Genomic DNA, 15,073 nt, shown 5'->3' with positions numbered 1-15,073 from the left:
CCTCTATGGCTCGCTTTACTAGTAGAGATGAGACTGCTTCTCGTAACTGCTCTATCTGATGAGTCTTGAAGTCGAACTTGTGAGGGTCGACTGTAAGCGGTGGAGCGGCCTGTAGTTGTATGCGATATCCGTTTCTTAGGATGTTGGATACAAACGGATCTTGAAGTATTCCCCAGTTTTCCCAGTGTAGCTGAAGGCGTCCACCCACTTGTGAAGGTTGTACAGGAACGGCTGGGGGTGGAAGACTCCAGTCGTTCCGAACCCTTCTTTCATCGTCGATAACTCTTGGCGCCTCTGGGTGCCCTGCCTCGTCCGGACCTCGCTCTGTAGTTGCCGACGGGGGCGACGAAAGGAACTTTTTCCGCCTCTGGAGCTAGCCACTGTCTTGTCCCGTGCTCTCTGTATCCCAGGAAAATTGGACTTGCCCGAGTAGCACTGGGATGTTTGCCTAATGACGCTGGCCAGAGTATCTATGGACTTGATCATAAGGACCTCCCTTGAGTCTTTGGTAACTTCCTTGGCAACCTCGTCGATTCCTCCAGCGAAGATGGAAGGAGTTGACCACGGAGCTGTGTAGAGTGACTTGGTAAAGTGGTCACTCCAACTGCAGGAGGCGAGGAGACCTTGTCGACGTGCCAGTGTCAGCGCTGCGGAGATGGATGAGAGATGGTCTGTCATAAACTGTTGGTCCTTCTTCTGCATAAGGAGGGCCGAATATATCATCCTATCTTCTTCCGCAGTAGAGTCTCGGAATTTAGCGATGAGCGTTTCGTTGACTGCCCTTGATCTGTTGAGGCCAAAGAACATGCGCCTGGTCATAGTTTCAACTTGGCCTTGGCATCACTGATGACTTTGAAGTTCTCATCGATCTCCTGTGCCTTCAGGAATGGATCCATGTTGTGGAAGGAGAACTTTTTGGCGTTGAACTGTGGTAGATGCGGCGCCTGGGCTTTTGTGGCTGACTTGAAGGCTGCGTCCAGGTTCTCGGGGCCGCTGCGATGGGATCAATCGGAGGGAGAGTGATCGTGTCGACATCATCCTCCTGCATGAGATAGGTGTGAGCCGGATTATCATCCTTAGATGGTGATGCCAAATCTAAACCGTTGGCCATCCAGTAGCGTATTTCAGCGTCCGAAAAGATGATCCCGCCGTCATCCTCAATGACAGGAGTGTTGAGTATGGGACGTTGATCCTCCTCCGATGGTGATCGAGGTGGAGTCCTTCGCGACTGCGGTGACCTGTGTGGAGACCTGCGCGCAGACCTGCGCGGAGACTTGTGTGGAGACCTGCACGGAGACCTGCGTGGAGATCGGCGTGGCTGATCGTCCGAATCCATAGCAGGCGATGACCGAGTCGTCCTTCGCGAATGCCTTCGCGGATGCTGATCGTCCGAGTCCGTCGCAGGGGATGGTTGAGGCGACCTTCGCGCAGGCTGGTCCTGCAGTGTAGATCTGCTGCCAGATGTCACGTTGATGGAGGGCCCCTCAGAGACGACGTCTGCCTTGGAGCCTTCGCTAAGGCTCGGGACCTCTTTGTGGGCTGGCTGTGACTTCTTCTCCAGGCTGTAACGCTGCTCCATCATCTCCATGATCTGTTGGGAGAACTGCCGCATAAAATCCCCCGGGTTGAAGGTCTGCAGTGGTGGTAGCGCTGCCCTTTCTTTCTGCGGTGATTGCAACGACGAGCCCACAGGACGCCATCTGTTGTCAGCGTAGATACCTCGGGTTGCGTGGAGATCTGCGCTGAAGTCACCGTAGCTGAGACTGGTCTTTTCTTGGGACGAACCTCTGGGATGATGATCGGTTGATCATCGTAGAGTCCCTGTTCCGTCAACGGGACAATCTCAGCTGAGAAAGTCTGTGTTGTCTGCGCTGACTTCCCCTTGGTGGTGGATGACGCCCTGGGGGTGCGGAGTCTGCGCTGGGTGGTTGACGATTTCCGAGTCTTAGGCTGAGACGACGGGATGTCCGGAGTAGCAGGTCTCTTCTTGGAGGTGGCGGACTTCGTCCCACGCCTCTCCTCCGAGGGAAACTCCAGCGGAACATCAGACGGAAGGGGGTCGTCAGACAGCAGTTGACTGGTGAGGGACTCCGCTGATTTATCCATGACTGGACCAACCCGTTTAGACCTATCTGCAGCACGTCTAAGGACGGAAAGAAGGTATTTATTAAATGCACAAGTAGTTAAATGCTTGCAATTAATGCAGTGGGAGCTGAAAGAACATGGTACCGTGCAGCTAGGGCACGATTGATGAGAGTCAGCAGCAGAGAAACGTAATCTACAATTGGAACAGTCTTTCATGAACGTAAACAACTGAACAAACACGGACTAACCCGTGAATAAACAGTGCTAAATACGATTAAATATGAAACCATATTGTTGAAATATACTAGCTAAACCTCTATAAAGTAATAATAGAGGTGACTAACTAAGTAATAAAAGGATATAGTGCCGTATAGGAGACACAGGCGCTCTCACAACCTGCTCACAGGGCGAAGAAGGAGAGAGTGAAGCGTGGGAAGACAGTGGTGCCACTTTTCCCGCCAAAACAGGAAACAGGGATAACTCTGGTGAATAGTGATTTTACGTACACTTTATTGAAAGGAACTTCAATAAGGAGATACAAGTGTTCCACTAGGTTCGGAAGAAGACAAGCAAATAAGCATTAGTCAGGAAAGGAAAAATTATATACATTTGAATGTTTTACAAGCTTTCTTAACAGTATAGAAAAACACGTCAGGTCGTTGAAATGTCATTACTACGTTCTTTACATCGTCCAATACATCGTGTTACAAATGGCACATTTTTTATTCAAATTGTCAATATAGAAATCCACCTGCCACTTAATGTCAGTGGTTTGCACGTGCAAGTCCCTCTATCCATGGAAAGTGGAGGACATAACACATGCATTGATACTTTTTCACTGCCGTTTACTGTTCAGGTACCTGTTTGAAATCGCATTTCAAAATGAGACGTTTTTTGACACTTGCTGAAAGGGGTCAGGCTATAGGCCTTTTGGAATCTGGTCAAACTCATCGGCAGGTTGTTGTCCGCTTTAATGTTGTTGAGAGTGATATTGGTAGACTGTGACAGAGCTTTCAAGCCAATGGGTGCGTGGAATATGCACGTCGACCAGGTCGCCTCAGAGTCACAACAGTCCGAGATGATAGGCACATGATTAACACTGCGTTACGTAACAGATTCCTTAACGCAACAGATCTTCAGACAGAACACTTCAATGTTAACAATGTAAAGAAATCCAGGAGCACCGTTGGTCGACGTTTAAGGGCAGCCGGGCTCCACTGTAGGCCACTAACACCAAGTCACATGCAGTCGCGTTTAAGATGGAGTAGACATCATGGCCGCAGGAATCAAGTCAGTGATCTTGTGTGCTCATCACATATGAAAGCAGATTCAATTTGTCCTTCCATGGTGGTCGGCAGAGGATTTATCGTCGCAATGAAGAGCGAGTCACAGATGCAACTGTGGCCACGCATAACCGATTTGGCGGGAGTTGGTCATGGTTTGGGCAGGAATTATTCTTACTGGACTACTCCACTGCACGTGATCGACGGTAATCTTACCGGACAGCGTTATAGGGACGAGATTCTGGCTCCTATCGCAGTACCATTCCTGCAAGCTATGCATGGTTTTTATGGTCAACCCTATTTACTGCAAGACGAGCATGCCTGGGATGAACTCGATCGACGTGTACACACGTCACCCAGCACCAGTGGATTACCCTGGACTCCGCAGAGCTCTAGTGGAGGAATGGAATGCGATTCCGCAAGCTTTCTTTATGAACTTGATAAGGAGTATGAGAACAAGGTGCACCCGTGTCTTGGACGCTCGAAGAGGGTACACAAGATATTGAATGAGTGCTTCATGTTTGTCATTTTCATTTTGGGGGTTGGTCTATAGTGCTGTTTAAAGTTTGTGTCTGTATGTCACGATGTGTCACGTTTGTCAACACATTAAACATTATGATGATACTATTATTATTTCTGAGAAACCTTTCTTTACATGTGCCATATATCATTTGACCATTTATTACTGACGCCTAGAATATGTTAACTTTATAGACGAGAATAGTTCTAATATCATAAGATACACAAACTATCTGAAGAAGAAAGCTTAACCTTACAGTAAACTTCGCCCGAAGAGAATGCATATTACTATTAGCTTATCCCAATTCTTGCTTAAATTGAATATGAATAGCAGTCCTCCCGGTCTGAAAGGGAGTACTCAAAAGAGGTGAACCACCCCTGCAACTTGAACCGCAAGTGTATCAATGATAGGAAATACATAGGAATGTCAAAACGGGAACCTAAGGAATCTCCAGGATATGCAATGCATAGGAATGTGGAGAGAAGTTCTATAAGGTCAATTAAAATCGCCCAGTTGCAGGAAGGTACCAATGGATATTACAGATTTCACCTTGAAACGTTACACCTCAGTGCATGGTTGAGCTCTTGCCAGTCAAATAGCACCTCCATTCTCCAATCCTGTTTGGCACCAGAAACAGATGTGTACAAAACCGTCAATTAAGACCTTAACTGTCCATTTTTATAAGAATTCAGAAACTAACCCACCAAACAATTTCATAAGGCTTGTATGTTAAAAAGGGAGCTGCAGCAACCTTATTATCTTCATGCTCACTGTAAGTGTAACTCACTTTGTCTCTTGAAATTTTGAAAATAATCTTTCGTGGTTCACAACTTCATATAGCCGTTCTTATGTTACATCCAATTTTGAAACACAAATCAAACCCTTAGAATGGTGATGTTGAAGAGTTTATTGTCATCAAAATGGTCACAGTTTACAGGTCAGAATAAAATGACAATTTCAACATGGACATTATTTATGTTGATCATCCAGCATATCTTTCACAACTTAAAATAAACACAACACATTGGATTAAAATTGTCAAAAAGTTTATATTACAGAATATAAATTACATATTAAAATCTTTTTCACAGTTTGAGGAAACTAGTTGTCAAAAGACAAAGCTAAAAATATCTACAGCCAAGTTTGTTTGAATACTGTAACAACAGCTGTCGAGATTTCAACTGGACTCCGTCAAGTCTAGCTTTTCCAGTGTTCTTTTCCCCCAAAATTCCTCCAGATCAAATGCCTTAAATCCTGAAAAAATGTAGAACATGAATTTATCCACTAAAATTCATACACAGCAATGAGGCTATTATCAGTATGTATTTTGAAAGTATACAAAGATAACGAGTTTAGTGAGTGGGTGTGCATTGCTTAATATCACAGTAATATTTCCAAAGCATCATGGGGGCCTGCAGATGACTGACTGACTGACTGACTGAGTTTAGTTCTACGCCGCTTTTAGCAATATTCCAGCAATATCATGGCAGGGGACACCAGAAATGGGCTTCACACGTTGTTCCCATGTGGGGAATCGAACCCAGGTCTTCGGTGTGACAAGCAAACAGTATTGGAATCTATCCAATTTTAATCCCAACTGACAATCAGACGAGAAATCAAACCTAACTTAACTTTCCTTGTTAGTTTGTGCAAGGTATGCGCAATGATTGTCATTCATTTTATTTTCAAATGAAAGACCAACATAGCAAAAGCTCATTTTGTGTTTTAGACCTGGTGAACTAATATTTTGTTATGAACTTACACACATTAAATGTTCTAACATAAAAGAATAAGACATGATAACCAACCTTGCAATCTGGGATTTGGATTCCTCTCTTTGTACCACAGAGGAGCGTCTGTAACAAAATATGAACTTATTATACAATGAATAATTAATCCTTAAAAGACTCTCCAAATATACTGTAAACCGGAAATATTCTGCGTCTTGAAAATTTTGCGTCAGCGTACCCCAAGCCTGTTCTGCAACGTATTATTTTTGCGAGAATAGTAGGCTTTGCAAAAACAACATTGTTAACTAAAACTACATTGCTTCTTGCATCAAAGGGATGACAGGTTTCTTATTAATCCCTTTGATCTCAACAGTATCAACTCAGTTCTAAGTTGTTTTTGCTGAGCATTGTATTATTTGCAGGGATTAAGATTACCCTGTGTATTTGTCTGGTATATAGAGCCAGAAATAGCAATCAGCTGTGCACACGTTTCCCGGTGAGCTAGTTAAAACATACACAATAGTATAACAGATGAATTCTGACGCAGTCATCAGTAAAATATAATACATGAAACTAGTATTTAACCCAAAGAAATATATCCTAGCATTGTGTTATTTTAATTACAGGTTTTGCTTAATAAATGTAAAATATATATAATCAACACTAAGGTTTTTATACTGACCCTCATGAACATGGAAAGCGGAAGTTGTACCCACATGGAATGAGGTGAAATAAGCATGCCATTTAAATTCACACACATTTTACCAATGCTACTGTAAACTAGCAGTCCATGGCAAACAAGACGGCAATCAGTTCGTGATTGTTGATAATATGATGTGAAATTGGCTATCGCTGTTGGAGGGAAAAACGTACCCTCACGAACGAGGTAAGCGGAAGTTGTACGCCCGTAATATACATCTATTTTGTTATTATTGTGTGCAGAATTTGTCTGTGTATTTTCATGAATAAGATGTCTAAGATATTCTTGATGTAAATTTACCTTTCTTAATATAACTACGCCGAGAATTTTTTGCGTGGGGAAGAGAAAGGCAAAATTCGCAAAATATAAACTGACGCAGAATATTTCCGGTTTACAGTATGCCAAGCTGATAGTTTAGCCATATAAGTAGGTCATAAACTTCAATCAGAAACTTTCAATCAAAACATTTTAGGGTGTCTGAAATGGCCAAGGGAAGCAACTCCCGGTCACTGCTAACAGTAAAAGCAACATATACAGGGCCATCAAATAAATAACCAAGGCAGGCAAGATTGCATGGATTTTTCTGACTTGATACTAGTCACCTGAAGAATAGAATGCCTTTTTCTGGATTTTGCAAGTTAATTTATAACAAGAAGACAAAGTCATCAATATCCCCCGCAATGGCAAAGTACTCTTCATGGATATGTCTACGAGTTATGATTATGTCAAATGTTTGGTGTGTATATAGAAAAGTGGTAGGAGAGTATTGAAAGGTTTTAAAAGTTCTGCTCCAGAAAGGAGCACTACCACCAGTTTCAGTCTAAGTCAAACTTGTTGCCATGGAAATGCAAGGATATTTTATTCAGAAATCCAAGACTACCAAAAGGCACCAGTACAGTACCAGACCAATCTATGTGCCAAGTTTGGTGAAGAAATAGTGAACGGTTTTAGAGTTCTGCTACGGAAAAGAGCACAACCACCAATTTCAATCTAAGTCGAACTTGTTGCCATGGAAACGTCAAAAATATTTAATTCGGCATACCAAAACTACCAAAAGCACCAGTACACCACCAGATGTATGTTTGTGCCAAGTTTGGTGAAGAAACATTGAACGGTTTTAGAGTTCTGCTACGGAAAAGAGCACTACCACCAAATTCAGTCTAAGTCGAACTTGTTGCCATGGAAATGCCAAAAATATTTAATTCAGAATACAAAAACTACCAAAGGCACCAGTACACCACCAGATCTATCCATGTGCCAAGTTTGGTGAAGAAATATTGAGCGGTTTTAAAGTTCTGCTCGGAAAAGACAAATGTGCACGGACACACGCACGGACCGAGTCCATTTTAATACCCCCGCAAAATGCATTTCTGGGGGGTAATATAAAGAGCTGTGACTGGTTCATTGATCAGTTTTCAAAAACAGTTCAATATAACATGTGAGCATCTTCGTTTCTGAAATTAACATTAATGTTTCTTACATGAAAATGTAAAAACTATTGCAAAATACAATGCTTAACAGTAACACTGACATTACGGTTAAATCTGTACACAGTGTATAAAATGTAGCCCGTCCCACCGCCCTTGACGGTCTATATTTGTGAAGGACGGTCTCTTAAATAATTTAGGCCGTCCTTTGGTCTGGGGAAATATTTGAAAAAATACACTTAACTTGGTTTGAATGAAGAGTTTTAGTTTTTGGGACTGGCTGTGTTTGTTCAGGACTGGTCACTTTTTGGACTGCCAGTCCTTGGACAGGCTGACTTTCAAAACTATTTTATACACTGCTATGCAGTTATTAAACATTGTAATTATGTTCATTGCATTTAGAGTCTATGATCAAATGTGTGCAAAGGTATTTTATGTAGAAATCATGCAGTTAAGCAAGAAAACTAAACATGTAATAAACCTTACTTTCTCTTTCTGATTTCTTGCCTACTTCAAGTTCATGTCGAACTTTGTTCCAGGCTGCAATGAGAGAAACATTCTGTTACTGACAAGGAAACATACAACATGATCAGTGGATTCACGATATGATGACATACAGTCATCAGAATTACACATTATCAACATCTTATTTAATTCTACTACTGACAGGGCCCACATACTATAATAACGATGAAACTACACACAATGATAAACAACTCAAACACAGCATGATTGTAGTTCAGCTTCAATGTAGTTAACTCCTCTTATTTGAACTGGAAATATATAGTGATTTATGTGTGGAGACATTAAAGAGAAGAGGAAGACATATGCTTACCATCATTTAGGTACTTTACAATATCTTCATGTTGTTGAGAGATGGGCTCTTGTGGCGCACTGTTGCTCCTATTCACATGAGCACGCTTGCCATTTACATTAAAAACAGGTTTGGGGGAGCTGCAAAAGAAGAAACATAATCCTACTCATATAGTTCGTTTTACAGTAACTAATGACATTAATATGGTGTACTGACTGACTGAGTTTTGGTTTTACGCCTCTTTTGGCAATATTCCAGCAACATCACGGCGGGGGACACCAGAAATGGGCTTCACACATTGTACCCATGTGGGGATTCGAGCCCGGGTCCTCGGCGTGACGAGCCAACGCTTTAACCACTAGGCTACCCCACCGCCCCTAATATGGTGTACACAATGATACCCTGGGTGGCATACATGTTTCCTAACATATGAAAAATAAACTCAGTAATACAGTATGCTCCCTTAACCACAATGCATAAGCATTTCTTGGAAGTGTACCAAGAACATACAGATATTCAAAAATCTGTTTCAAGATGTAATGACCACTTATGCAGGGTTTTACATAGCTTTTCAAAACTGGGAGCCCTGGGGACTCAGGGCATATTTTTTTGAGAGTCCATTTCGAAATTTGGGAGTCCATCAATGATCATGGATGCTTCCCATTTGATAATGATTATGCTATAATATGTATTAGTATCAATGTCATTAGAATAAAGATTGTAAACAGAATGTTTATATTTTAATATGGGATATCATTACAAAGTCATAAAGTTCTTTCCCAGAAGAAAATTATATTGCGTCCACATGGACACACATGATTTTAGTTTGGGGGGTACATCATCAAATTTCTGCGTCCAATATGCAGGAATCATGCATCCCGTAAAACCCTGCTTATGGTGCCCATCCTAGCAGGGTATCTTGGCTCAAAGGCGACTTTCGGTCAACAAACTTGAATCGTGATGCACTTTGAAGTTTCCTGTCTTACATATGTTTGTTTTAGGCATCATAATTGACGGGTGGCCAGTGCAGAATGGACAAATTTACTCAACTTTGCTACCTTACCTAAACACATGCTCACTGTGTCTGATACTTGAACCATGAAAACATTATGCATACATATCATCTTGCTTGAAAACAATGTATGGATTTTATACCAAAACCTTGCTATCACAGTTCAATAAAGAAGTTGCTTTCCATTAATTATATCTGCTTTGTCATCTGTCAACTTCCAAGAAATGGATATCAGACAATATATATGTCAGGGTTCGACACTCATGCTTGTCCACTTGCCCGTGGCAAGTACTAATTAATCAGGGCAAGTAAAATTGCTAAAAGGCTTGCCCGAGTGGCAAGTACATATTTTTTCAACTTCTAACCTCAATTCACTGTGTGGTCGTGTTTACAAATTGCCAAAAGCAACGGCAGACTTCATTGGCTGGGACTGTTTTCCTTTTACCATCACGAGTGACGTGATTGGGTGTTTAGTTTCAATGCAAACTCCTTGTCTCGCTAACGCGTAACATGGGGCAAGTAGTATCTGTGATGGGCAAGTAGTTTAACTTTTCTACTTGCCCTCTGGGCAAGTGGGAGAAATCAGTGAGTGTCAAACCCTGTATGTATCTCCCCACATCCGCAAGTGTGCAGATATTTGTTTACAGTTGGCAAGAGAAAAGCAGAAAGAGGTTTATTGGATATGTGTCAAATAGAGTGCAAGGGAACATCAGGAAAAATCTCATGAGTCAAATAGTGAAGTGTATATTGATCGTAATACACCATTTATGGAGTAAACAAAATGTTAAATATAACCTGAAATATATTTTTTGCCGTTGTTTACTTTTGATACAACCCTACTGCAACCACTGGAGTCAAGGTTCAGTTCAAGACCACACACTAAGACTAAGATCTACTGAAAACATCCCAGATAGCATTTAGACCTTGGCCCAACATTGGCAATGGTTTTGGCAATGGTTTTGCCAACATTGCCAACGTCCGAATGCTATCTGGTATGTCACCCTTTGCTACATGAGCACTGAACATGTTGACTGACTGACTGAGTTTTGGTTTTACGCCGCTTTTAGCAATATTCCAGCAACATCACGGGCGGGACACCAGAAATAGGCTTCACACATTGTGCCCATGTGGGGATTCGAACCCGGGTCATCGGCATGACAAGCCAACGCTTTAACCATTAGGCTACCCCACCGCCCCTGAACATGCTGAAATACCACAACTTTTTCAAGTATATGTATCAACTATGAAGCCAAAGGAAGAGTATCAGCGAATGGGTCTAAAGCAACGTATAGAGCCCAAAACTGTGGTAAAAATAGGATGACTGAGATACATCTCGAAAATCAACTTTCTTCCAATGACTTTTTACCTGATCACAAACTAGACTTATGTGGACGACATTGGTATAAAGTAGATACATAGTCACGTTCTATGGCACTTGCTGAACCAAATAGCATTTACTCTACTTGAACTCACGACCCCAAAATGGGCGTGGTTACACTGCCAGGTGCGCGAAGTGACCAATGGCAAGGTTTGATGTGATTTCATCATCATCTTACAGCCAACACATTTCAGCATTCTCTGTGACGATGCTTTTAATACTTTGGGAACATCATATAAATGTCTCATGTCACGAGACTGACTCAAGTCGCCACAGCTGCTACTGTTAAATACCTAGTGAAATATGGGTATTTACTTTTAGCGTTCTTGCGCTCTTCTCCCCGCTGAACTTGAAAAAACCGACCTTGACTCGGATGGTCAGAATGAACAGTGTTCATGCTTTGCATTTTCATTCAGAGAATCTTCTACATGGTGGTATTAACATGAAACTAACGCGCAGAATAATTAACTTCCGGTATTCAATTTCTTACCTCATAACGGGCTCTCCTGGAGCACGTTTTGATGAAATATCCCGACTTTCGAGGCTATCTAGTTGCTTCGGTGGACCTGAAATTGGTCAAAAAGTGTGATCAACACATTCTAGGAACCCTAATCTTTTCAACGAATCATATCTGACATTAGTGTGTTCCATGGAACGTCTCAAATCTGAATTTTAATCTTACCTCTGCGGGTACTCGCAACAATTTTGCTGGGACCCCTCGACAATGCATACATCCCTTGTCGTCTGCCTGTCGTCTGCGCATCATTCTGCGCTGTTGATGCTATTTCCCTCCTGCTGCTTTCATATGTGGAGGCGAAGCTTTCATACACTTTTATCTTTTGCAACTGCGTTGTTATTACCTTCTTAGTATGTATAATTATGCTACAGACGTCTCACTGTAAATTAATACACATAGCGATAGAATTATACAGAAACTCGTCGATGAAAAACGATGTTCACGTTTCGATGAATAGGGTGCATGTCATAATTGAGAAAGTTATGGATTTATTGTTTTAGCGCATGCAATTATTTTTTTTAGAACATTTTATGCATTCTCAGTTGATTAAACCAGTAAATTAACTTACCCTTAAAAGAAAAACTTTAAATAGTTTAAAATGAACAGCAGCAGTAACAAGCGCCGCTGGTGTAGTGGTATCATGCAAGATTCCCATTCTTGCGACCCGGGTTCGATTCCCGGGCGGCGCATTTTTTTTTTTTTTCTCATGATTGTCTTTTTCATGTATTTCCTGCAACATTGAGTTTTCTCATCCAATGCCCATTTTGATGTGGAAATCAAACATACAGGAATGTCATTTGTTGTATCACAGACATTTGTTGTTTAAAATTAAAAAAGTATCACATTGCAATATGTGAGCTCATTAAAGATACTTTTGCCTTGAACATTGACCACATGTGAGAACAAAAAAAACTTTCCAATTCTGGTACTTGACTGTGAAATCTAAAATAATGGAAACATGACTGTACTGGGTCTTATCACCATTAAATATCTTAAGTGATTGACAGGATGTGTAAGTATAATTAGTCTCAGGCTATCTGACAGGTCCAACACATTTTATTGAAACACTTGGTATGGAATTTCAAATCTTATGACATACAAAAAATAGCAGTTAATGATTACCCTAGTTATTAGGAAAATGTATCAATTTCTCATATGGTATTAATTATATCAGAAAGAGGCAGCTTTATCCCTTCAAACATTAAACATATTTTGCATTCCATTAAGAAAGATTCTATCAGGCTATACAGTGGAGACAACAAAGTCTAACTCGATCATGACATAGCAAAGAAAGCTGGGTTAGAGGAACCCTTAGTTGTAGAATTATGGGAACAAACAGGATCAGGTCGCCAGGCATGCAGACTTGGATAACACATGCACCTCTATCACAGTATCCTGTAGATCACTCCTCTTGATATCAAAGGACTTCATGGCCCAGATTATTTATAGACTGACCTCATATGACTGGAATTTTGTTAGTGGGGCATTGAAGAAACTAGGACTACTCAAGTCAGCAAGCATATTTTCATAACTCAAAACCACATGGTTGTGCATGACAGTGAGTGAGTATGGTTTTACACCGCTTTTAGCAATATTCCAGCAATATCACGGTGGGGAACACCAGAAATGGGCTTCACACATTGCACCCATGTGGGGAATCGAACATGGGTCTTCAGCGTGAAGGGCAAACGCATTCACCACCAGGCTACGCGTCAACTCCTTGTGTATGACAACATTGTAACCATTGTTTCAAATATACTGAACAACATTAGAAACGCACCACCCATATAATACGAAATATCCCCGTCAAACTGAAATGTACCCATGATATCTGAGCATCGTCGGTGCATTTTAGTGTGGTGCATGTCTAATGTCGTCAGTATACTTATGATGCTGCACCTGACGTTTTACAAGTTTTGGGAGGAAATACAACCCCTATTCTTGATTATCATTTAGCCAGCATTTTGAGGACTCGAAACTGATGTTTGATGTGTGAACATTTGTCAGACAAACATTGGCATAATGTGATTACTGAAACGGTGATGTTTAACATTTGTTGTAAAAATTAGCATCAGTCCTTCAGAGATATAATGTACATCAGAAAATTCTTTAAAAGTGACAGTACTTGTTTCATCTTGCATGATATTGCTAAAAATGAAATCAGAAGCTGAGCTAATGTTTCAACACTATTTGACCACCTAGCTGTTCTTAGTATCAGTCTGTTACCTCCAACTCCAGTGCAATGCCAAGTCCAGACAAGCAAATGACCCTTGTGCCTACTCTCTGTGAAAACTCAACTGCTTAATGCAGAATACTAAACATTTGGTCTTATGATTGACTGGTAGAATGCAGATTTCAATGAACAAACACAAACAAGTTTGAACCCCTCTCTCAACCCACAATAGTTTTGTTTCTTGGGATATATTCATAACTTATTAATTTGAGATAAAAGTGGAGTTAGATAGATTAAAGTCAGTTTTGAAAAATAAAGCTGGTGTAAGTACTTGTGCTTTGTTCAAGTGTGGTCTAGTTTTACTGAATAAAGACCATTGGAAAATTCATTCCAATGATTGATAAGTTGAAATGATGGAATTACCAAGCATGTATTTACTAACAATCTCCAAGACTACTCATCAACTCATTCTCAATAGTCTGCAACCCCACAACCACAACCTTATGCTGAGGACATAGACTGTCAAGTGGCATTTAAGGGCTCCGATCATAAACCTGTTCTCAATGTTTTAATTTTTCTACAAATTGGAATTAGTGAGTAAGTTTTGGTTTTATGCCGCTTTTAGCCGTATTCCAGCAATATCACAGCGGGGGACACCAGAAATGGGCTTCATACATTCTACCCATGTGGGGAATCGAACCAGGGTCTTCAGCATGATGAGCGAACGTTTTAACCACTAGGATACCCCACCGCCCCACAAATTGGAATTAAATGTAACTGTCAGAGAAAATAAACACAGAAAACATTTCTGTCTCATTCCAGTGCTACACACTCTGAAGATTAGTGAAATGATGTTTCCACCAGTCCTCGGGTCAAAGTTGCAATTTCTAAGGCTACTAGTGGGCCCATAAACCCATTTGCTTTTAGCAGGAGTTATTACATGTATGTCAACATTTAGTATATGAACTATTTTTTTTTTTTAACAAGGAACTGATGGATAAAATCAACTGATTTCTTTTATTGATTTTTTTTCAGATGGTCACAAACTCTTGCTCCATATTTTAATTGAAATGTGCATAACCTCACCAAAATTAGTGGTCCAGTTGATTTTATAATCACCATAGTTTAATGTATGTATAGAATGAGGTAGTCGTTTATTTCGGGGTGGAAATAACCTATTGCCCAACATCCCAGTCCAGTGTTTTTCTCTGTCGGGCAAGCAAATTTGTATATCACGCTGTACCGGTGTCCAGTTGACTTTCCAATGTTAACTATGTTGCTTATTTAAAAAATGAACAGGAAAATCAGCCGGTATAGTGGAAAAATTATCAGGGCAAGTGATTTTACATGTGCCACTGTACTGGAGTACACTAGCAATTTTAAAGTTATTTCCACCCCTGTATCTGTATATGTATTAGTGAGTGAGTATGGTTT

General features: G+C 40.9%; 1 protein-coding gene and 1 non-coding gene across 2 annotated transcripts; one reads left to right on the top strand and one right to left on the bottom strand.

The window, feature by feature from the left end:
- Positions 1–4,777: 4,777 nt before the first annotated feature.
- LOC124263792 (MAPK regulated corepressor interacting protein 2-like) lies at positions 4,778–11,762 on the bottom strand. The gene is made up of 6 exons (XM_046698500.1): positions 11,632–11,762; positions 11,440–11,515; positions 8,581–8,699; positions 8,232–8,285; positions 5,697–5,744; positions 4,778–5,142 (listed from the first exon to the last, which is right to left on the bottom strand). The coding sequence occupies exons 1-6, from the start codon at positions 11,681–11,683 to the stop codon at positions 5,066–5,068; spliced, it is 426 nt and encodes a 141-aa protein (XP_046554456.1). The 5' UTR covers positions 11,684–11,762; the 3' UTR covers positions 4,778–5,065.
- A 322-nt stretch (positions 11,763–12,084) lies between these two features.
- Trnag-ccc lies at positions 12,085–12,155 on the top strand. The gene has a single exon. It is a non-coding gene; the product is annotated as a tRNA-Gly (tRNA).
- The last annotated feature ends 2,918 nt before the right edge of the window (positions 12,156–15,073 follow it).

Source organism: Haliotis rubra, unplaced genomic scaffold (assembly GCF_003918875.1).
Source record: "Haliotis rubra isolate DU_JTF1 unplaced genomic scaffold, ASM391887v1 Scf9, whole genome shotgun sequence".
NCBI classification, from domain to species: Eukaryota; Metazoa; Mollusca; class Gastropoda; order Lepetellida; family Haliotidae; genus Haliotis; species Haliotis rubra.
Note: the sequence above shows the minus strand (reverse complement) of the source record. Positions and strands in the feature narration are given on the sequence as shown.